We start from the raw sequence: 25660 nt of genomic DNA on the forward strand, positions 1-25660 counted from the left end.
GCTATGCCCCTGGTTGAAACAACCCAGCATAGGTTTATTTAAACCCAACAGACGCATTTTACCATATTTTACTCAACCGGGAAATTTGCATGATACATTGCTGTCACATGACCATACCATATTGCATGCACTCTATAAAATGCATTTTTTGCATTTTTTTTAAGTGTATTCTTATATGTAACCTTGCTTTTTTGCAATATCATGTTTTGGCAAATAAACATGACGTCCAGATATTTAATGCTTTTAGAAATTCACATTCTGTGCACAACACATCATACTGTATATCTGCAAAAAGAAGACAAATGTATTGCCTCTGCCTCTTTGTGTCTTTTAAATATGTCCACCCTGCTGAGCACAGATGGAAATGTTGAACCCCAGGGACATCACGAAGGCTGAATTTAACAGTTCCCAAAAATGATGATAATATTTCATGCTAATAACAGTCTGATAATATCAGTGTGTAACGTGTAGTCCAAGAACAGTGCAATATGGCATCTCTGGAGTGGATTAGCTGTCACCTGCTGTGCATTGTGGGAGTTTTGCACCCTCTGTGCAACACCCTTCTCCTGTTGTGTGAAAGGGATTTACTATCTTTTTAATGAGAATACAAATAGTTAGTGAGTGATACGCGAAATAGTATAAACTGCAATATTTCGTAAAATATCCAAAGATTCTTTTTTTTTTGCATCAGGGTTTCTGACCAAAAACTGAAAATTATTGATAACCAGCAACACATTTGTTATTTGAATCTGTTTCCTAAAGCGTTTAATACCATACTGCTCTTAATCGTAGCTAAAGTGCTTTTCAAGTGCTTCATTGACCATCATTGGCTGGCATAAACAGCACAGCAGGTGAGCAGCACCTGTCAGCATTAATGAATGTGAATTCTGTAAGCAGCAGGATTCTGCTTTTCGGTCCGACTGTAATTATAGCGAGCGCTCTGTGCTTCTGAATTTACTGTAGATTTTGGATTTTTTTGATGTTCGTTGTGCGAGCTTAAGAAGTGGTTTGCACATAAAACGTTCATTTTTACCACTATTGTTGTCTCTGGACTTTAATGTGCAATGCTGAAGCAGACAGTATTGTGAACATATTTTACTTGGAAGTTTTGTCTTCATCTCTCGTGGGCCTGAATTGAGACAGGAGAGGAGGGGTTGATAACTAATAAAGATTTTACGGATTTTACCTTTACGATTTCATAAAGGAACCTGCTCGGTGGGGTTGAGGTCCGGACTTTGAGGTGGTCAGTATGGTCCTAAATCTCCTTATGATGGTTCTATTCATACAGTGGTGGCCATAATAAGTAGATTAAGGTAATTTTCCTTACTGCCCCCTCAAATTCTGGATCTTAACCCATTTAGTTTTTTTTAAAGGGGACATATCATGAAAATCGTACTCTTTCCATGTTTAAGTGCTATAAGTGTGTCCCCAGTGTTTTTATCAACCTAGAAAATGTGAAAAAAATCTATCCAATAACTTAGTTTTGGTAAATCATTCTCTGCAAGCTTATGAAAAAATAGGTCATTGAAATTTGGCTCCCCTTGTGATGTCAGAAGGGGATAATACCACCCCTTAATCTGCACTATCCAACCACAGCACTGCAATTTAGTACAGAGATCAACTCATTTGCATTTTAAAGCACACATTTTGATCAACCTACAAAGTGGCAGTTTTAACATGTTATAATAAATTATCTGTATGGTATTTTGAGCTAAAACTTCTCTGGGGACACCGAAGATTTATTTTCCCCTTTAATGCAGAAGGCATGGGATAACATTACCGATGATGTTCAGAGGAAATATATTGATCCTATGGCAGAGATATGTGCTGCTGTAACTGCTACAAAAGGTAGACACCAAATATAAAAGTTTTTCTCAGTTGCTTTGGAGCATTTCTCAGATCACAAATTATTTTCAAGTCAGTTGTGCACAACATAAAAGCTAATTGTTTTGGACAAATTGCAAATGCAAATTATGTACAATTGTCTGCTATTTTTCTATATTTTCAGTTTCTTATGTCATTTTCATTCAAATATATTATGCTGGTTTTCAGTTGAATAGTCTTAAACCTCAAAACATTGTCATGAAAATTGTTGACCTTTGTGTCATATTCGGTTCCTGTAAGCATGTTTTCTTTTTTTTGGGCTTTTGTAAATGTGAACTGAATTGATAAATTGCTGCCGAGTGAATCTTGACATTTCGAGTTACAGAAAATGTGACATTTCATACAGTGTACCGTGAACCTTCCTAATTTTGTATTCTTTTATTTGTATTCGAAATATGATTTTTTTCATTTCAAAATTACAATGTGTGTAATTTGTTTACAAAACAATACATCAGAAAATACTCACACATATAATTGTGTACATTGACAACATGGCTAAACATTTTGACTTGTTTTGTCTTGTTTCTGAACAATGACGCATGGACTTCCCATTTGATGAGATTGACCTGACGTAAACATTTACTATTGACAGATGAACTAAGGATTTAAGTTATAGGATTTTGCAGAACATCTATGATGTTGTGCAGTTTGTACGAATTGTTCTGAGAAATGCAAGCATTATATTGCATTTTTTAAAAAGAAAAATGCATCGAAACTGAGAAAAAGTTAAAAGTGGATAAAAACAGTATGACTTTATTTGTTATCTATTGTGTTCTGGGCAACCGTCATTATGAAATAAAAACATGTTTTGCAGGCAAAAAGGTCAATATTTTCAGATCTGCCAGGTGTTCTAATTTTAAAATAAAAGTGAATGATAAAATGATGATTAATGAATATATAATAAACATTTTGAGTTAGTAAGTAAAAATATATAATTGAATTAATGATAAATGAAATAATGTAATAAATGAAATTGAATAATAAAATAAAACACAAATTAATGTTTTTACTCAGATCACATGTGAATGTTGAATGTTTTCTATGAATCCCATTAATTCTCATGTGAAACCCATGGGATCGTGTGAAAAAATTGAAATTCATGTCGGTTTTTTATTTTAAGGGATTGCAGAACTTTTGGAATAACATTTGGAGTTAATTTACATCCTGACGGCTATAACGGCTCTTTTAAGAGTCCACTGTGTAGGCATCATTTATTTGGTTTGGACAGCACTGACAGTGCACGGCAACCAGAGTTTAATTACAGGACAGCATCTTCTTAAATATTTACAGCCGCGTGCGAGATTGGGAAAAGCGTGTCTATCTTTGCGAATGCGCTACCACAGCAGGACACCATTAAATGAGCAGATAAACACGCTCGGTGTTGTTTGTGCACGTTGACTCTGTATGCACAGGTCAGCCACAGTGGGCCCTCAGCTTGCATATTTACATTAAAGAGGATCATCCGTAAGGTCCGCAACCGGCGAATGTTTACATTGGAACAGAAAACACTAGATAAGAAGAGTTGACATGGCATGACTTTGTTAGGTCTTAAATTTAAGTGTAAAAAGGGTCTAGACAGCAAAAGGCCTGCTCTCTCTCTCTCTCTCTCTCTCTCTCTCTCTCTGTGTGTGTTTAACATTGTTGGGGTCAAAGCAGTTATGTGTTAAATCAAGTGTGATGACATTGTGATTGTGTGCGAGACTCTTACAGTGTTCCACCTGCTCTTACATCCTCTCAGATCTCAGCTTCTGGAAAACCCAGAGCATTCGAGCCCTACAGACTTTTGCTACTGATGCTCTGGAATGTTTGATGCTCAATTTCGCTTGAGCTTTGACCTGGACAATCATTACTGATACTGTGTGTTCCTGTAGCTCAGTACCTTGTATTAGCAGTGCAAAAAGTGATGGGTTCGATCCCAGGGAACGCACATACTGATAAAATGTGTATCTTGTAATAAAACTGTTAATTCGTTTGAGCAAGCACCTTATTACGATGTAAAGCAACGTGTTAAGGGATTAGTGTCCTCTAGCGCCAGTAGTTTATACAACCTGTGGTTACGTTGTAAGGTTTTTGCCTTAAAATTTTATCCATTTGTAAATGTAGAAACGGTTTCATAAATATTTATGATTTGGGACGATTAACGGTTTCACGATTAACCACGATAAAATGTCCTTATTGTTAGTATTATCATTTAAAATGTAATTATCATTCCAACCGTTTTTGATTACCGTGATTTTGAAAACTCGCGGTAAATCCTGTCCAGCCAGAATCAGTTTTTGAAGCAGGCGCGCACCTGCAACATAGTTTTTTGCACAAGAAGGCATTTAAGGGATAATGTATTGTATTCATTCACAGTAAACTTATTAGACACATTTTTTTAGCACAGAAATAATTTCAGGGACATGAATATTAAATTATGATTTTCAGAAATAAAACTTGTTCAAATGTTTTCAGTGTGTGTATCAGTTCTTTTTGAACATTTCCATCTCATTTTCACAAAACTATGATAATATTGATAACCGTGATAACTTTGGTCACTATTTTCATACTGCCCCATCCCTAAACACGGCACGCAAGTAAAAGTGCAGTCACATGTATTAATTGCATAAATTGAAAAAAAAACCCCGAATACAAACAATTCGCGTTGCAACAATCACTTTATAGACTGTTTCATCGGACGCACGTGCGGTGACGCGATTATGCATCTTGTCCGCAATTTACTTCCTGGTTTCTGTTTGTTTAATTGTCTGACTAGTTGCTAAACTGAACTCTTGAACAAATACCTTGTCAAAAAAAATGTTTTGGTTTCCTAGGTAATCTACACGTTGCTTATTTTGCTTGTTAAATAAATAAACTACTTTAAACGGATTTTGTTGTTATTTATTCCCTGCGGAGTTTACCGGAAGTTACGTGTTTCCACGAATGCCGCTTGTCAATGTTGTTACTGCTGAAACTGTCTATATGAAGAAATCCATGAATCCAACACCTCATTCAAACATAAACCGGAACATTAAAGCACGATGCAGTCATCACGACAGCCAATAGTGATTCACATTCTTAGGGGGCGTGCACATCAAAGCTTTTACGCGGACTGCCGGCGTATGTTTTCAATGGAAGCACTGCGTTTTTCAAAAAAGCCAGCAGCTAGTTTTTTTCCACGCTAAAAGCCGATGCTCCGCGTTTTTCCGCGCTTAGTTTGAGCGCCGTGAGTTGAAAAATATTCAATTTTGCGTGAAAAGCTCAGCTCGTTAATGTCAGTTCTCACACGGCCGTCCAATCACAGTAAAGGAGGGGCAGGATAAACATCACAACAAGCAACCAGCACATCGTACAACGACTGATAAACAAAGTATCACAGCAACCAGAGCACTCAACTGATAAAAGCTGCCAATCGGCTGAAAAAAAGCTGCCAGTTGGCATCCGCCCACCGTTTTCAGTCATGTTTAAAAGCTTTAGTGTGCGACCTCCTTAGCCAATGTAATGATCCAATCGGTCACGGGACACACAAGAGCCAATGGTATTTCACAATCAAAGATGACGTATAATCGCTTCTTTTGGCGGCAGATTTTAAATGAGTACACCGGATCTGATATTTACAGTGGATTGTCAACACTTTTGCATCTTTTCTTCATTCGGTACACTTGAAACCTCAGTATACTCGGTACACACCTCGGTACACACCAGGGCATCTCTGGGTTCAAGGTCAGATATTATATTTCATAAAAGTCTAAAAATGGCATGGCATTTTTTGCTTTAAAAAAAAAAAATTGAGAACCGAATCGTGTCCTTAGAATCGAAAATGTAATCGAATCGAGGATTTGGAGAACCATGACACCGCTATGAATGTGTGTTATGTGTAATTAAATACAATTAATCCTGGCGGTTTAAATTGAAAATCATATTCCAGTACGTCATCATTGCAAAACTATACCCCGATATATATAATTTCATACCCTAAAAGTTTCACCTGGTGCCGGTAGATGCGCTAATTTAGTAAATGCATATTTTGGTTGTATTTGGGGGAATGCACAAATGACCAAAACAATCGTATGGGTTGGGTGGCAGGTTGCTTGTAAGGCACTGTTGGATAAAAGCATCTGCCATATGCAAAAACAGTTTATAAAATTGTTTAGTAATTTCAATTGGTTGTAAGCTATTATTATTTACTTTAGTGTAAAGCTAGAAGTAAAGTCCCGTTATATGCATACATGAGTATCCACCGGATTTTTGTAACCGCTCGTACTTTGTATGTGTAGGTCTCGCATGCGCATACAGGAGAATGTAGTATGTAGCACATGAGATGCATTGCATTTTGGCGCAATGCGCATACGTCAAATAAGTCAAAGCTGTGCGTTCGACAGTGCGTACACTTAACACAGACTATACTCTGGCTTAAGTAGTCTGTTCTTATTGTAACTCAATGGTGGAGCATTGCGTTTGTAGGGTGAATGACATGGTTTTAATCCTTGGAAACAAACGTATAACTAGAATGCACTGTTGGTCGCTTTGGATAAAGCATCAGCCAAATGCATAAATGTAAATATATATGTTTCATTGATTCCTTGCTAACTGGATTATCTCTGAAGCCCTGATCTAGATCAGTGGTTCCCAAACTTTTTCAGCGTGCGGCCCCCCTTGTGTACGGTGCATTCCTTCGCGGCCCCCCAAAGAAAATTTGTGACAAAAAACTGTTCTAAAACTCAACATTTTAATAAAAAAAAATTAATTATAGAAAAAAGTAGTGCTTTTGGTTAGTAGCCTTATTTTTTAGGCTTAATTACACAGAATTCATGATAAATTAATGTATTTCATAAAATGTCATAAAACTGGGCCCCCAGTTTGAAAACCACTGATCTAGAATAATAGTCAATTTAAATATATTTACACATATTTCATAAAATATATGTGTGTGTGATTGAAGGGTTTAAAAAGACATGCAATATAAAAGCAGAATGTCCAAACAGACCACATTTCCATATTTTATATGAAATGTAGGGAATGTAATGATAAGGGATGAGGGAGGGATATGTTTTTCAGATGTCTGAGATTGCCTAAGGCCAGTTTTGTCCGCGGGTTGTGGTTGTGTGAGATGATATCGAACCCTGGATGTGTTCAATAAAGACTGTGATCTATTTCACAGCACAGTATCTGAGTTCATTAAAATATATTTAGAAGCAAAGTCTTCATCATTAAAACATAGATTAGCTGGTAATTAACACATGCAGTCTGTGGTTTGTGTGGCATTGTGGTTAAAGCGTTTGCAGGTTGTTTTTATAAATATAATCTTGAATATTGATATTTAGATCATCATGTCATATTTTAACAATGGAATAAAGAACTATTCAAACGCTATCGCTGTGACTCCAGGGAGTAAAAATACAGCAGAAATAAAAGCTTCACCGATAACATCGGGCTGAATGTCCACATGCTCTTTTTGTATCTGAAATGTGTTTTTATCAGTGAGTCCTATAGGCATTTTCCATTCTGTGTGAAGGTTATTTTTATACAATGGACCAGCGAGTCAAGATCTGCTTGACCTTTTCCTGGCTTTTGTTAAAAGAGGAAAAATATAAAAGATCAGGCCGAATGAATTGACACCTGGACCACCAGCAGGGTGTAGACCGGCCCGCTCACTCTATCAATCACACCGGCCCTCCGCCGTCTGTTTGTTATTTCAATATCCGTGTCCAAATGCCTGGAAACAGAAAGGTTGAGGGTTGTCAGAGCTGTCCGTATCCGTGCTTCAATCGTTCACTGTGCAAAGAGCGAATTGACTTGTTTAAGGCATTAGCCTGCATCACACTTTTGTCCTCTGTGCACAGTGCTAGCTGTGGTTAGAAATCTGTTTTGATTGTATTTCCTGTTAAACAAAAATAATTGCAGTATTGCATACCGAGTTATTTACCGGTTGTTAATTTGTGACATTTGCTTTTGTAAGATTGTTAGGGAGTGATTTCAAATGAGAGGGAAGATGTTGGACAGCTTGCATCGAGAGTAGAAGCCAAATGAACATGAATTTGATTGTATTTGATGGGTCTTGACAGTTATTGATTTAAGAAATGTTGATATTTGGTTATGATTGAAATCCATGCTTGGATTTAGCTTAGTTCTTATGGTGTTTTCAAACCTATTCCTACAATACAATGTGTTTGTGTGGTTTATGGTTAAAAAAAAATTCCACATACCATACGTTTTTTTTTAGCTCCAGCTTTCACTCTCTTCCTGAAACGCACGGATTTGAAAAGCTCTTCTGATTGGCCAGCTAATCTGTACATTGTGACTGGCCTGAATACCTCTGACATCAGCTGGAAATGTGACGCTCCTTACCATGTTTGAAAGATTCGCTCACAATGCAATGCTGACAGGATTTAAGTTACAGACTGAGTCCGAAGCGGGAGGAATTATGATAATGTCGGTCTTGTCTACATCACCAATCCCAGGAAGTAAACTGTTGCCTACAATCCGTGTGTTTGTTGTAGTCCAAAAAAAGAGATTTACGTTGGAGGATAACTCGCGTCATCGTTTTTCTTTTGTATGTACCTTTTGCATATCGTTAACATGTACTAATACACACTTACACAGCAAAGGAAATTTTAAAAACGTGAATTGGACAATAGGTGCTCTTTAAGCTTTGTTATATTAACCCCAGTATCTCATATATAATTTTGTATACGCTTTTGTGCAGCTGTTTTTAAAATAGCGTGCATGCTATCGAAGAAAGAAAGAATAATGGGTAGAATCGAACATTTTAAAAAGCACCACATTTTCGGATGTAATAGACCAAAAACCTCTTTCTCAAGGATTTGCCACTAAATAAATATATGTAAAGATTAGGAGAGGGAGGGAAAACCGCACAGAATGAAAGCGACGGAGAACAGAAGAGTATTTCCTTCTCTACGTTTGGAGCAAAGCCAGTAGTTGTAAAAGAAAAGCTGCCTTCAGGAAAACCAGTAAATAAAGCAGAACGTGAGGATAAGAAGATATAAAGGGCTCTTAAAATGAAAGAGGAGCTTTATACCGAGATAATCCGCAAATGCTTACATTGCATGTCCCGCCTGCCCGTATGTGTGCGTGCGATGAAATGGCTATTTTACCAAAGGTTAAACGAACAGGGGAGCGATATTCCTCTACGATCGGTGCCGTGGCCCCGTGTTTTTGAGACCTCCAGCAGGGCAGGCCCTCGTGCTGGGCACACGCTTTGCTGATGGGCCACCCGGGGCCTCTATTGATCTCTACATGTTAAACTGCTGCCTCCCACGCACTCACAGATATTTGAGTCTCTGTCTGTGATGAAGAGACGTATTAAAGACACAAGATCTCTAAAGCAGCTCGCTTGAATGTTTCATCTGATAGACACTCGATTCCTGCAGGGATTCACGCTGTGACCGTTTTCACACTAAACACAGATGCATTCTGCTTTCTAGTCACATCAGAGTGATTGTATTTTTGAGATTGACTAAATACACAGATAGTTCCAGTTTGTGAAAACCAAGTCATTTTTGTGATATACAGTTTTCTACTAAAAGGGATACAAAAAAATATCCTTATTTTTTCAGCTCCCCTAGAGTTAAACATTTGATTTTTACTGTTTTGTAACCCATTCAGCTGATCTCCGGGTCTGACAGTACCACTTTTAGCATAGCTTAGCATAATCCATTGAATCTGATTAGACCATTAGCATGGCAATTAAAATTAACCAAAGAGTCCTATTTATAACTTGACTCTTCTGTAGTTAAAAGTTGTGATTTTCTAGGCAGATATGGCCAGGAACTACACTCTCATTCTGGCACAATAATCAAGGACTTTGCCGTCGCAACATGACTGCAGCAGGCGTAGTGATATTATGCAGTGCCCGAAAATAGTCCCCTTTGTAACTTTCAATAGCTGGGGACTATTTTTGGCAGTGTGTAATATCGACAGTGTGTAATAATAATATAAAATATGTGTAATATCAATAGGAAAAATATCAAAACTAGCCGAAAATGCTGTGACATTTCCATTGAAATTAGTCATTATCTTTTTCTGCGACGTTGCCGCATACACACATACAATGAAAGTTCTGTGCATTATGAATTTTAAATTTATCAAACATGGATGAGGAGAGATTTATTATAGATGTTTAAAAGCAGAAATGTGTTTCAAGATGCACAAGGAAATACATAAAAACAGAGCAAAACTGTTCTTATTGGCTGTGTTTTGTGATCGATGGTATCGCACTACCCCCCTTTTTTACGTTCAGTATGGACAGACAAATTGCTCATCGCTGTTGATCATATTGTGTCATGTCAATAGACTGTAAAAAATATGGACGTAGTGCCCGTGATGCCACCCATAGGTTTGTAAATATCTTTTTTGAAGGCAATATTTGGCGGACCCTCCCGTCGCCATCTTGGCAGCTGATAACTGAAAATGGGCAAAGAGGCGGGACGTGGGTGGAGCTGAGGTGCCTGGTTGCTGAAACCACGCCCGCCTAGCTTGACAGTTGTTATAGCAGCGGCAGTTCCACGCACTTAATTATGCAGAACTTTAAGGCTTAATATAATTTAAACGGATGAGGCTGTAAACATATTTGGGTCAGTGACAAAATCTGTTTGGCAAGATGAGAAATTCAAAAATCTAAAAAAAAAACCTTGTTTTAAAAGCATGTATCAGGTTTATTTCAATGCACATAGTGTATTTTTGTTGGTTTTATGCAATAAAAATTACATTGCACCATTTTTATGATGGTTAAGACTGAATGGACCTGAAATTGTCAAATGGTGTAACCGCCAATTGCGCCAAATAATAAGAAATATTAAATATTTTATCCACCTTGATGGCATGTAAGCGTAATCATAAAAAAATCATTTTAAAATATGTCACGAGAATACATTTTGTTAGTTATTACTAAATGTAAATTTTAATGCGTTTTTTTTTGTCCGGACATATGCTGTAAACAGCTCTGTTTTCTAAATAATATTTGACAAATTATGTAAAAATGTATGTTAAAAAACATATTACACTAAATTAGATAATTATATTTTATTCCAATTTTTTTAATGAATATATTTATATTTTCATTTAAAATAATGCTAGTTACACCAATTGACACAGACCAGTTACACCACATTGACATTTTTGCAATTATCCCCCAGATATTCTTTCAAAATGAAATAAAACCAGAAATTTTAGACTTCGTCCTCAAAAAAGAGAATGTATGCAAGTTATCTGCAAATTTATTTCGAAATTTTAACCCTTTTACATTTAATTGAACCATACGGACACAAAATAATTAATGTCACTTCATTGACCCATTTATGTCTGCTGTAAAGTTGGGCATTTTAACACGGAGGGTCTATGGCAGGGGTGGCGAATGTTGGTCCTGCAGAGTTTAGCTCCAGCTCTAATTAAACACACCTAAACAGGTTAATTAAGGTCTTAAGAGTTACTAGAAAGCTACAGGCAGGTGAGGTTTAATTAGGGTTGGAGCTCAAATTTGCAGGACTGCGGCTCTCCAGGACCGACGTTCGCCAACCCTGGTCTATGGCATTGACCCCCTTATGGAGCCTGTCTCTTGCGGCCAGTCAAAGAATTGCAGTTTAAGTCACTTCCTTGTTGGCTTCATGAAAAAGACTGGAAGGTTGCATGGTTACTTCTAGTTAGGACATGGTGTAAGACTAATCTTTCTCTCTCTTGTAGTTTGTAATTGATCACAGACAGTTTATACAGACAATTTTATTGGAAAACTTTACGTTTTCGACCCAAAAAAATCCTTTTATCATATCATAAGTCTCTTTTATCATAAACGGTTTTGACGCGTGTGCAGCAGGCACTTATTTTGACAAAACACATGATGCACACAGGATATCTCGACGCGCAGAACACATATTTTGGAAAAAGGAACCACACATGACACTCCGAACACTTATTTTGAATTGGCGCCTCTCGGATGAGCAGTCACGAGCCGCCACTGGTTCCCTTAATGATTTAGTCGGGGTTTAAATTTAGGGCATTTCACGTCAATAGCAGCTGATCAATATTTGTAAATGATCGGTACGATTGAGGAGGTCACTTTGAATAATTAGGTGCCAAATTACCTTATTTGATTTAAAAGGGTTAACTGATTTAATATACTAACCAGTATCCATGAACGGTCTCTGCAGACGGTCGTAAACAGTTTATGATGTTTGCCGTTATAAATCAAGGATAGAGAAGAACAGGGCCAGAGACTGAAGAGTGAATTTATCACTAGAGAAACGAGACAGTGTTTTGTACAAACAGCGAACAGTTGGGCAAAGACGAACACAAGCCAGGATCAAAAGTAAACTCTTGCCAAATGTTAAATGTCAGTGAAATTGCTTGGTACATAAATAAATTGACTGATGACTTTAGTAGAACTGCAAGTTAAGGGTTTAAGTGGGATAGCAAGAAAGATGATCGGAATATAACAAATCAAATCAGATGACTATGTATTCCCGCCTTTTTGGTAAATATCTGTTAATGCTCTTTATTACTTCTGGGTCTTTAACCTTTTTCTGGATGACCCCTTAATGGATAGAGAGGAGGAACATGGACCCCAAGTACATGTATCAATTAAGATTGGATTTACGTACTTTGTAATGATGGTTACTTCACAAAGATATTGAAATCATTATTGATACACAGTCACATTATTATCATACTACATAACATTTTAAAAATACTAAATAGTTTTTGATGTGGGAACATTTTTTTTAATCTAGTTTTAATTTTTATAATGAGCCTAATAATGCATTTTTTGTTTGATGCCTAATTTCATAATTTTGGGTTTCAAACTGTATTTAGAGGACCCCGGTAATTCTACTTCGGATCCTCAAGGGGCCTCAGACCCACCGGTTCAATACCCTTAAGGGGATCGCACACCGGCCGCGCAGCTCAGCGCCGCGCCGTTCTAAAAAAAATCAAACACATTGTTTTCTATACGCATAGTATACGCATACTCTTGGTTTACAATATTGGATTATAAATCTGGATTTATGCAAGTTTGTTTTAAAATGAGTTAGACATGCATTCGAAATAAGAACATCTGTTTAAAATTTATATAAATAAAAACTGTATATTAATTTATATAAAAATGCCCCCTTATGACTCAGTTGATAAAGCATTGAGTTGACAGCGCAAAGGTCAAGGAAACAATCCAAAACATCTCATGGCAATTTGTATATTTTTTCACTATGTGGCTTAATTCTTACAACCAACTTTGTACGTTTTTGCTTTTGTTCCATGACGTTGGGTTTAGGGGTGGGATTTCAGCACGATTCACTTGCCAATTTGTGAAATGTGCAGAAATATATATAAAGAGTTTGGTTCCAAAACAAGATTTTTGGTTTTTGATGCTTAGGTTTTGAGAATTGAATGCCTCATAGGCTGGCTCTGGCACAGCTACACTTTAAAACGTCAAATTTGGGATAAAAAGAGGGAAATAAAATGTACACAAAAAATGTAGAACCAAAATCACAATAAAAATGTATAACATTCAACTCTGAATTAAAAAAAACAAACAGATTAAGGCTAACGTTTTGGGCAGAATTAAAATAGGAAAGCGTTCTTTTAAGACTGTCGTAAATTGGGTTTTTAAAAGGGGGTGGTGGGGGGAGTAAAGCAAAAGAAATGTAAAATTAAGGAAAAGATAATTAATATTATTTGGAATTTGGGAACAAAAGACCTTGATGATGGGTTTAGGGGATAATTGGGTGGGGTGTTAAAAAAATCTAAAATATTGAGATTAGGTTAGGGTTCAAGTAGGGTTAGGAAAAGAACAGGTGGGTGTTTAAAAAAATAAATATAATATTGGAATTTCAGGGGTAAAAATACACATTCAAATCAATATTTACTAAGTGCTTAAGTAAGTGCTACCTTATCAAATGTTTCACTCTACACCACTTAAAAGTGATCTTTGTTAATGTTTATGAGCCGTGTGACTGCAAGTTAGGGTTAGGGTGCATTTGGTACATTCCAATTAATATCAATCAAACTGCAATAGGTTTGTTTTGATTCAAGCCACTTAAAAATATCGCTTAGTAGCAAAATAAAACACGAGATAATTATAAACATGCTTTGACAAAAAAAAAAAAGTAGTTATCTCGTTTTGGAACCAAACTCTTCATATAATGTTAATTATATGCATTATATAATGTATAGTTTGAAATGCAACTTAAGTTACTTAAGTGTCTGCTAAGTGCATACAAAAGATGCACAAAAATATACGTTTTAAAAGTGTAATGTAGGCTGATAATCACATCCTTTATAATGTAATACAAACATGTCAGTCTTTGGTAACACAAGAGACGGTATGCGATGTAAATAGCGAGTGCGTTTTGGAGGATGAATATTTTTTCGTACTTTTTACCCAAACTGTGTTTACTTTGCTTTAAATAGCATGCTACAGAAAGAAAGGCAACAGAGGGTTTGTAATCTTGCCTTGCCAAAACAGCCTAAAGTGGAAACCTAACTGTAGCCATTCCTTTTAAAAAATTTGACTTTACAATAAACTTCCAAATATGCTTTTAGTGCAAAGGCTTCATGAACTCTGTTTATGTCTTATTGCAAATGGTTTGAAACTTGGAGTATAAGCAAAAACAACAGTGATGGTTGTCTTACATAATGCCATTTGACCATTTGATACATGCAGTCTCTCACCTAGATATCTTGCATATGTGATATATCTACAAGAGCCAACATTTTGTACCAGTACTGTTCCAGGTTTTCTGGCGGTAATGTAATGTAGTGTTAACCGATGCGTTGATCACACGGTATACATACACCGACATTCTATATCCTCAGCAGACTGCATCCCTGGCTCGGCTGATTGCAATGAATATGAGTTGGATTTGTGGATGTGGCATCCATTATGTTATTGGGTGTTTAAATATTCCCAGACAGGTCGATGGCTTGTCCGGTAAGACAAATGGCACGGCTACTGAAATCTTGCTCGAGCAAATATAAAAAAGACAAACTTCCAACAGCGGTCATTACTCTGAGAGGCCAATTAAAAACAGTGTTACTGTACAACACCATCTGTAGCCAACAGCTAGGATCACGCGTGTAGTTCGTATTTACGTGCGTCATAGTCGCCAGTAAATCTAGAGCAATTAACAGAACAGTCAGAGCGCAGGCAATTATAGCAATTTTTTTTGTCAACACCACAAAGAGCGACAGTCCCTTAGCATTTCTTGTCCAATATTCTTATCCTGGCAACCCAGGAAGTGTTGGGATGGTTTGTGACCCACTCAACCAGTGGACCTCTGGTCTGAGAACCTTGCCTGGGGGTTTTAATTAAAACTGCACCCTAGTTGAAAGCACTGAAGGTTTTTGGTAGTGAGCCGGTGGGGTTGACTAAATATCTCATCTCCCGCTGCGGGCCAGAGACGACTGTAATTAGTGGATATAAGGACGGAGAGGCTGCAGGTGTGTCGTGTCTGGGGGTTTTGGATCACTACAGAAAATCCGTCTCTGCACTTTTTCCCCGTTCATGGTTCCTTATTAAAGTCGCCTGGATAATTTAATTGATGTCTCTTAAATCATGAGATGATTTAATGACTCATTTGTTTGAGATTTAATGGACAGCACATAATGACCTTTGCTTAAATCTCCGTATTTTTTGCTGTGAAAAGCCACCAGTGATCTTCAGGAGATTTTCAGGAGAAACAAAGCTGATACTTAAGCAAGAAAAAAATTCTGTAGAAGTTGCAGCTGGGTTGCCGGTAACTTACCGTAGATTTAAATTTATGTTTTTTACTGGCAACATTTTGTTCAAAGTTAAATGAACATTAAACATTTACAAGTCTTTGTCTTTACAGAGTAAAACTAAAAAAAACAGCATCAAGCAAAACATTATGGGAAACAAAATCTGAAGCAAAAAAGTTAAAAAGGTTGATGATGATTTCTGGTTCCCATAATGCTATGCATGAGGCTGTTATTGTATAGTTTTATTCTGTAAAGATAAAGACTTGTTAATATTTACAATTTATTTAACTTTGAACAAACTCTTGCCAGTAAATAACATAAATGTAAATCTACAGTAAATTTTCCGGCAACCCAGCTGCAAAAAAATTGTAATTTCTACGGATTTTTTTTACAGTGTACTGTGATGTAAAATGCAAAACTGTACAAGAACGCATAACATCAACCTTTGACCCTGGCTTTTGCACCCCCTAGTGGCCTCGTGGGACGTACTGTATTGACTGCAGATCAGTTGTCCGTCACCTCAGGCTCTGTTTAATTATTTACCTCAGAGACGTCATTCACAATCTGTCCGTCTAGGTATTTGGACATTTATCGGGATATTTACCACCATCAAATCAAGACGAAGGGTGATCTCTTCTTGTTTAGAGAAGAAGTGTTACAAACATTCCTGTAGCTTAACCAGTAGGTGCTAAAACACCAGAATATACTGGGACAGCATGAGCCTAATTAAAATGTCTCTCTGTAAAACAAGTAACCCAGATAGCATGCAACCATTGAGACAGTGTTGGGAATCGTTGATTTGTCAATGTTAATACCATTGAATCAATATCACGTTTGCACCCTCAATTAATATTGAAAAAAATAGTGAAATTTCAACAAATCACCATTATCGTGATCAGTGTTTGCTTTAGTTGGGTCCTTTACTCTTGTGTTTTAATGGTAAGTTTTCTTTGGCTGCTGAAGCAGTGTTTTAAAATACATGTGCTATTGCAAAGAAAACAAAGATCTAATGTTATCAAGTAGTTTAATTCTTGTAGATATACCTAAAAGATATTAATGAAATACTGTTAAAGTTATGCAAAAATTGGATGTTACAGTAGTAGTTGGAAACAGTGTCAGGTCTGTTATTTTGAGGATTACAAAAACACATTTAAAAAGTTAAACTACTGAATCTACCTCTGACATCATGAATCAGTCTATGAATCTCATCAATGGTGACGATCAAACTAATTTATAACTCCCAGCATGCATTGCAGTTGATCGTTTTATATGAATTTGTTTGATGATTGTCACCATTGTTGAGATTTGTAGGATGAGTAATGGTGTCTGAATGTGTCAGCAATTTTTCTGTTTGTCTTGTCACAGTGTATTTACAAACCAAAACAATTATAAATGTCAAAAATGGATCAACATAATTATGTAAAGCAGCCAAATTTAATATAATCTTCTTTACAAAAAGCAACCAGTTTCAACTTAACTTTGAAACACATCTTTCTTTTCCAATGCACATGTGTTTCTACACAAACACCTACAAACACTAAAAAAAGAAAAGAAAAATTTAACTTAGTGAATAACAAGAGTCAAGGACCCAACTAAAGCAAACACTGATCACAATAATGGTGATTTGTTGAAATCTCAATATTTTTACAATATTAATGGAGGGTGCAAACCTGATATTGATTCAATGCAGTTAACATTGACAAATCAACTGTTTTTAACATTGTTTCAAAGGTTTGCATGCTATCTGGGAAGTTACCTGGTTGCCTTAAAATTCTGAGTTTTGAGTATTCAATATAAAAAAAAGAATTTTTTTAGTAAACTAATATTTTATATAATAATTAATAAGTTGAATGAACTCAAAAGGCAAAGCAAAAAAAAGTACATTTTTAAGTTGAACCAATACTTTTTTTACAATGTACCTTGAGCGCAGTGTGTTTTGCATAGAAGTGTCTGCCAAATACATATATGTAAATACAACCCCCCCCCAAAAAAAAATTATGCTGCTTTTCATTTAGACACAAGAGCACTGTTTTTCCTTCTGACTCACAGACATCTTTAGCAGTGATGCGCGGGTTGATCCGAAATGAGCGGTTCCTGCGGTTACCCGCGGTTACGACTCATTTAAAAACATTTTTCATGATTTTCGGGGTCGCGGTCGTTCGGGTGTGGGTTGTTTATACATTGACCCGCGCATCACTGATCCTTTGGATGCAATGAAAAGTATGAATTGTTTTTGTGTTGACCAGTGGTGCAAAAATGGGGTATGCAGTGCATGGGGCATTGCAATTGTGCCAAAATATTTATTTTTAAATCCTGAATAAAATTATAAATGACAAATTCATGTCATATATACATAAACAAAAGCTTATTTGTTAAATATAATGAAATTAATCGTTGTATGGCATTTTAAATAAGTTAAAATATTATTTTATGACCGTCAAGTTCAGGGGTGCTCAAACTTTTTCATACCAAGGGCCAAAAATCAAACCTGACTGAGGGCTGTGGGATGAAAGTAAATGTTGCTGTGTTATATTAAAATTAAAGTTGCACTGATTCTCCTAATTTATTATTTTCTAATATTTACAAAAGAAATAAGCAAACATTACTCTGTTTGTGCATTACTAATGCAGTTTTATTTTCAAAGGGAACTGTTTAGAAAAAAATATTTTGCCAATCATTTTTAAATTTCCTTTTGTTTGTGTGCCACTGCCTCAACCTCGACCTCTCTATTATTAACCCTAGAGTACCCGAATTTGTAAAATTTCTGACACACGCTAAACACCTTCAGGTATGCATGTACATAAAAAAAATCACTTTAATTCCTTGCACTTAATTTCAATTAACATTTTTGTAATGTACAAATAAAACAAAAAATGTTACATTTTAGAAAATGTTAATTGGAAATATGAACATCTGCGTCAATAACATTGATCATTTTTCCTTATCTCACGTGGGATGATGGGCCAAATTCAAGGTCATTGTGTGCCAACTTTGGGCACCTCTGGTCTAGGTAATTAGACATTTATTTGGATATTTTGCACCATCAAATCAAGATGAAGGGTGACCTCCTCTTGTTTGAGAGGAAGTTATGTTACAAACATTTCTGTAGCTTAACCAGTAGAGGAATGTTTAAGCAACACCAGATTATACTGGAACTGCATGAGCCTGATTAAATTAAAAATATTATTTTACACAACAAATTTTACACTTTTTTGAGTCAACAAATATTTTAAAGTTGAATGAACTCAAATTTTAAGACTACCAGCTAACTTACTTTTTTAAAAATGTTTTTTACAGTGTACCTTGAGCTCAATGTGTTTAGCATAAAAGTGTCTGCCAAATGCATAAATGTAAATACAAAACCCCCAAACAACATGGGTGCAGAACAGAATGAGAGACTGGTTAGGCTCATTCAGCACACGTTTATCCTTTTGTGTGAACGTATGAACATTCGGCTACGAAGAATTTAAACATGTCAATCAAACATACTTCAACACTCCAATCATCTTTTCGTTACTCAGCCTGTGTTTGTAGACATTTTCAGCAGAGTTGAATCAGTGCTGTTATGAGTCAATAGTGGGTCGATTGGCTCAAGGTTCAGTCCACAAGTGTGGCCAAAAGCAAAGATTATGCTGGCTTACATTTGGACACCAGAGCATCGTTTGGCCCGACTCAAAGGCATCTTTAGGATGCAGTGAAAAGTATGAATTGTTTGTGTGTTGACAGAAGATGCTTAAACCATTAATGATTGATGATTGATGTAGTGTCAACTGAAGGTGAATTGCAGACATGCAATCCACAAAATTACGAATTTTGCACATCATTTGCACATCTATATCAGTGCATTCCAAATATATTCAAAGATATCTTTCCTCACACGCGCACACACGTTGCATGTGCATGCACGCACACATTGAAAGCCGCACACAACTGAATTATACAGGTGCATTATGGGTCCAACCAGCGTGAAAAAAATCTCATGTTTATTTAAGATTTAATGCTGTATTCTCAGATATTTACATATGCATTTTACGAATAATCATGTAATCCTAGCAGTACTGAAAAATATGCAAACAAGCAAAGCACTTCAGACGTGCATGCGCACACATGTCGGACTCTCTACAGGGGTGATGTAACGGCTACAAGGCAAATGCTGACACTGATTTGTAAATGAAGTAAAGAGATAAATTAGTGGGAAACCTGACTAGATCTTTACAGTCGTGGCCGTGTGCATGTGCTCATTATATCCAAATGTGCGCCTCATGCTCCTGTGATGCTCAGTCTCAAGCAAAGTGAAGAGTGCTTAATAATTCACGAGATTTTGGAGGGATCAAACGCAGCGCCTGCTTCTGTTTGCATTCCTCTTGCAGCGTGTAGGAGGGTGTGTAATAAATAATAATATTAATATACTGTTACCTCAATATTTTTCAACCTTTTGATGATATGATAATGTTTGAATATATCGCTGTATTTGTTTAATTGCTCTGAACTTACTTTAAACTGTTTTTGAAGAAACATCACTTTGATCAAACAGCTATTGTACAATAAAACACTGTAAGTAAGAATTAAAAAAATGTAAAAATTAATTGTTGATGTTTATGTTGCTTATTGGTGCTGTGATTCTGATACATCGAATTATTAGGTGCCATAAATATCATAAATAAAACACAGCTAGTGACCAATCACAATCAAGGACTGAGATGATACGATTCCGATAGACACTCATATTTAAGATGTATCATACCCAACCCAATTATTAACCGCTTCAGACGCCCCCAAACAGTATATTAGTTTACAGACACTTTAAATTCATACATACACACGAACCTGGGAAGCACACACAGGGCTGTACTGTATTACTGCAGAGAAAATCAATGGATCCGCTCATCTGTGTATTGGGTCGGGTCAGTATGTCGTTCATTATTTTCTCCACTGGCTTGTGGTTCTGACATTAACTTCACACCGTCTGATAGAATTGAGAGATAATTTGACATGGTCATTGTGATGTGGGTTAGTGCGCCCGCTGGATTAACCTCCGTGGAAATAGCAGGGAATTCCCTACGGGTCAACACATTTCCCAGTCAATCCTGCTCGGACCGATATTTTTATTGCGCCTTGTGCTTAAGTTAAAACTGAAGTAAATCATGCTTGCTCTCTACACTCACAGGACCGCATGTTCTGGCAGTCTATTAGACAGATGCCACTTTATTGGAAATCAAAGTGGATTTGGGAATCCCTGAGCAGGGAGGGGTTAAAGGTCAGATTGTGTTGCACGCTCACAAAGATCTCTTTCTTTCTTTCTGCCTTTGATATTTATCACTTCATGCTTGTGTTGTCATCTACAGTAGCCTATGCATTTTCCACTGATTTTCTTTTTGAAAGAAATAATTGTCCCCAAATTTAGCCAGCTCTCCAGTGTAAAGTTCTGTACATCTGATAGACTTTACTGACAACTCTAGTGTCGTCTTGCCCTTGAGCAAGACAAGCTTAAAGTGCTTCAGGGTTATCCTCTTGTAATAAGTTCAGACCAAGGTTTTTAAAATAAAAGCATCACCTGCGCTTTACACAGATTCACCTGTGTTTGTTTGAAGACTCTGTGCAGAATAATGCCTACACTGTTAGACTTTTTATTGTATATATGCAGAGTTACTGTAACTGCCCCATTACAGTACCATAACTGTAAATGTTTTTTTCAGTATGATGCCTTTTACAGTATAATACCCTTACTGTAACCTAGTTTAAAAAAATATTGCATTAAAGGGGAATCAAACCTGGGTCGCCCGTATCGTAGGTTCGTAACACAACCACGGTGCCACAGAGTCACTTGGTAAAAGTTACTCTAACAAAAAGTTCTATACCGCAAATTCAAAACATAAAGTAATTCACTGTAAATTAAATGTTAATACCCATAATGCAATGCATATTACAGTAATGAACTGGAAAATAAAATTATGGTATTTTACTAGGCATTTTGTGGTAGTTTCACTGTAAAAAAAAATCTGTAGAAATTACAATGTTATTGCAGCTGGGTGGCTGGTAATTTACTGTAGATTTAAATTGATGTTATTTACTGGCAAGAGTTTGTTCAAAGTTAAATACATTTTAAATATTAACAAGTCTTTATCTCCACAGAACAAAACTACACAACAACAGCCTCATGCAAAGCACCCTGGGAACCAGAAATCATCATCAAACTTTTTCTGTTTTTTTGCTTCAGATTTTGTTTCCCAGAATGTTTTGATTGATGCTGTTTTTTAGTTTTACTCTGTAAAAACAAAGATGTAAAGGTTTAATTTAACTTTGAACAAAATGTTGCCATACTGTAAAAAAATCCACAGAAATTGCAGCTGGGTTACCGCTAATTTACCGTAGATTTAAATTTAAGTTTACTGGCAACATTTTGTTCAACGTTAAATGAACATTTAACATTTACAAGTATTTGTTTTTACAGAATAAAACTAGAAAAACAGCATCAAGCAAAACATTCTGGGAAACAAAATCTGAAGCAAAATAACATAAATTTAAATAACATAAATTTAAATCTACAGTAAATTACCGGCAACCCAGCTGCAATAACACTGTAATTTCTACGGATTTTTTTTACAGTGTAACTGTAGAAATTACAGTTAAATCTAACAGTGTAGATGTTTGTTTGTTTCTGTGTGGATGTGCATCAGGTCCTGAGACCCTGATAGAAATGTTTACAGTAATTATTGCATTAATTCAAATACTGGACAACTGGTGTTAGTAAGTAGCCATTCAGATCTATTGGGATTTTGTGAATTCACTGTAACGGTAAAGACAACGGGCTGACCTGCGGTTGAAATCATTATTGCTTTACGTGCTCTGGAAATAGATGATGGCCATAATTGAGGCTCACATCCAAGACCACGAGATCAAGACTCTGACAATGGGTTTAATCTGTTTAAAAAATTACATTTCCCCAATCTGAGTTAATTAGCTTTTTCTCTCTCTCTGTTCAGATCTAGATAAGCCCGTGCTCACTGTGCATCAGACGGTCGGTGATGTGCGAGGAAACTACTATCAGGAGAAAACTGTGTTTTTACGCTGTACGGTAAACTCAAACCCTCCGGCTCGCTTCATCTGGAAACGGGGAACAAGAGCAATTGAACAGAGCAAAGACAACTGGTTTGACATCTACGAGCCTCTGTACACACAGGTATAACACACACATACATTCACAAGCCTGACGTCTGTAAATAAAGCAGTGTATAATATACTATTTATGTTTGAGAGGTAATGTGTGTATGCATAGATTACTGTAAGTGAGCCATGTGTGGTTAATTTTCTCAGAAAAGTAATAACAGCTTAGCGCTGATATCAAAAACATCGCTCTGTTTATTTGAGCATCTGATTAAACAACCTTGGATTAACCAGTGGAGTGAGTTTATGGTGTTATCTGTTTTTTCAATGCTCTTTGAGTTTAAGATCATTTAATGCTCCTTCAGTGAAATCTCAACACTTTTATCAAAAAGCCGTTTGTAGAGAATTAGACTGGATAGATATTGAGTCATAAGAATGAGAGGACCTTTACAATGAAGTTGTACTTGGTTAACATTACACTGTAAAAAAGTGTTTAAAAAATTGATCTTGAACTTTCTTGACTAGTGAGGAGCTGCTATAAATAATAAAAAATAATGTTAATTAGCTTAAATGGATAGTTCACAAAAAATCATAATTTTCTTACTCTTATGTTGTTACAAATTTGAATTTTTTTTCTTCTGATGAACAAATGAAGATATTTCTTTGTTTTGATGAACACAGATGAAGGTATTTTGAGGAATGTTTGTAACCAACCCGTTCATGAGCCCCATTTACTTCCATAATATTCTTTTTTTTCCAACTATGGAAGTGAATTGGGCTCATGATCGGTTTGGTTTCAAACATTCCCCAAAATATCTTTCATTGTGGTCATCAGAACAAAGAAATGTATACAGGTTTGTAACAACATAAGAGTGAGTAAACGATGACAGGATTTTCATTTTTTTTTTTTGGGTGAACTATCCTTTTAAGCTTTTAATTATTTATAGCAACTCCTCACTAGTCAAGAAAGTTAACTAGAAAATGCATTTATGGAGGAACTGCGAAAGTGTGCTTGTTCTGGTGCCACCGATTTAGTTTTTTTTATCTTGTGCATCCTTACATTGGAGTCCCAAGTTCATTTACAAATTATGGGCTCAATACGTGAAAGCGTTCCTTAGATAGGAACAACTTCCTTTTTGGCGGCGTAAAATTTTAGATTTTTTTTTTTTATGTTGTGCATCCTCAACTTGGAGTTCAAAGTTCATGTACAAAGTTTGGTTTTAATAAGCAAAAGCGTTTCTGAGATATGAAGGACTTCCAGTTGTGGCGGCTACGCCGCAGATTTTGTTTGGGCTGTGAAATCAAAAAATCCTTCAAGTAACTTTTGTGAGGCTTGGTCCAAGGATCGTGTACATCCAGTTTTCGTTCTTTTTTTGGTTTTCTGTTCAATCCAATATGACAAAAGAACGACATGGATCCGTGACGTCATGTCCTTAAGCAACTTAGACCGACAACGCCGAACGTTTTAAAGTTTTAACGGGGTCAAACAGCCAAAAATTAGGGCGGAATAATAATAATAAGAAGAAGAAAACTTATGAAGAACAATAAGTGTGCTTTTTGCAAGCACACTTAATTATTTGAAAATTTAAATAATTTTATTTTAAAATTGATAAAACTTTAACATTTTAGTGCAACAATAATTTGTACTGTGTAGTAAATACACTAGCAATCATTTATTAATCTTTGTTGATGCCATTTTTCATATTGGCTTATTTTGCATAAACAAATGTAACTTTTGATTTAAAAAATGTATTTGTAAATGCTGACAATATTAATAAATGTTGTAGAAGTATTGTTCATTGTTAGTTTATGTTAACTACTGTAATGCAAAACTTTAATGCACTAACATATGTTTATCAAATACAACCTTACTGCTGTACTCTCTCTTACTGTCATACAATGCTGCTTTTAGTTTTCTGAACCTTTTAAAGGGGCCATGTCACAGGAATGTTTTAAGATGTCAAATAAATATTTGGTGTCCCCAGAGCACATATGTGAAGTTTTAGCTCAAAATACCATATAAATAATTTATTATAGCATGTTAAAATTGCCACTTTGTAGGTGTGAGCAAAAATGTGCCGTTTTGGGTGTGTTAAAATGCACATGAGCGGATGAAGGGCAAACACTGATCACAATGATGGTGGTTTGTTGAAATTGAAACTCAATTGTTCTGTGAATTATTTTTTTCTCTGCACTAAATGGCAGTGCTGTGATTGGATAGTGCAGATTAAGGGGTGGTATTATTATAATAAGAGCTCCTTATGACATCATAAGGAGAGCCAAATTTCAACGACCAATTTTTTCATGTGCTTGTAGAGAATGGTTTACCAAAACTACGTTACTGGGTTGATCTTTTTCAAATTGTCTAGGTTGATACCAGCACTAGGGACCCAATCATAGCACTTAAACATGGAAAAAGTCAGATTTTTATGCCATGGCCCCTTTAAATTAAATTATTAGAAAAAAGCACAAATGATTAATGCACTATTGTTTCTCATGCTCTTTTAAAACTATTTTCATGCGATATACATGTTCACTGTAAGTTTGCTTCTTGTTCAGGGTGAGACAAAGGTGCTCAAACTGAAGAATCTCCGCCCTCAGGATTTCGCTAATTACACCTGTCAGGTGTCCGTCCGGAACGTGTGCGATATTCCGGACAGCTCCGTCACCTTCCGGCTGACCAACGCCACCAGTGAGTTCTGCATTGTTGACCTGTCACTTTTAATTCACTTTTTATTTTTCATGTCTTCACTTTCAGCTCTGGTGGCTCACGTTCACTGTTTCATGAGTCTGTCAACAGAGCGGAGACGTTAGGTGCTGGCAGCAGTCACATGTGTGTCTTTGATCACGTTGATCTTACAGTCTTACTTTGTGTGTCAGGTATCTCCATGCTTGTCTCTGAAGACTCAATAAAGAGCCTTGGAATGTGTAGCTTTTGTTGCGTTGAAGTAATTTATTGTAATTGATA

General features: G+C 36.2%; 1 protein-coding gene across 3 annotated transcripts in view; it reads left to right on the forward strand.

The window, feature by feature from the left end:
• Positions 1 to 25660, forward strand: part of mdga1 (MAM domain containing glycosylphosphatidylinositol anchor 1) — a 312596-nt gene that overhangs the window by 140279 nt on the left and 146657 nt on the right. For all 3 annotated transcript variants that reach the window (XM_055169632.2, XM_055169631.2, XM_055169633.2), the window contains exons 5-6: positions 22572 to 22768; positions 25252 to 25384. In XM_055169632.2, coding sequence (XP_055025607.2) covers positions 22572 to 22768; positions 25252 to 25384 — 330 coding nt within the window. The remainder of the gene's footprint in view (positions 1 to 22571; positions 22769 to 25251; positions 25385 to 25660) is intronic.

The sequence above is a fragment of the Misgurnus anguillicaudatus genome, chromosome 11, assembly GCF_027580225.2.
Source record: "Misgurnus anguillicaudatus chromosome 11, ASM2758022v2, whole genome shotgun sequence".
Taxonomy (NCBI): domain Eukaryota; kingdom Metazoa; phylum Chordata; class Actinopteri; order Cypriniformes; family Cobitidae; genus Misgurnus; species Misgurnus anguillicaudatus.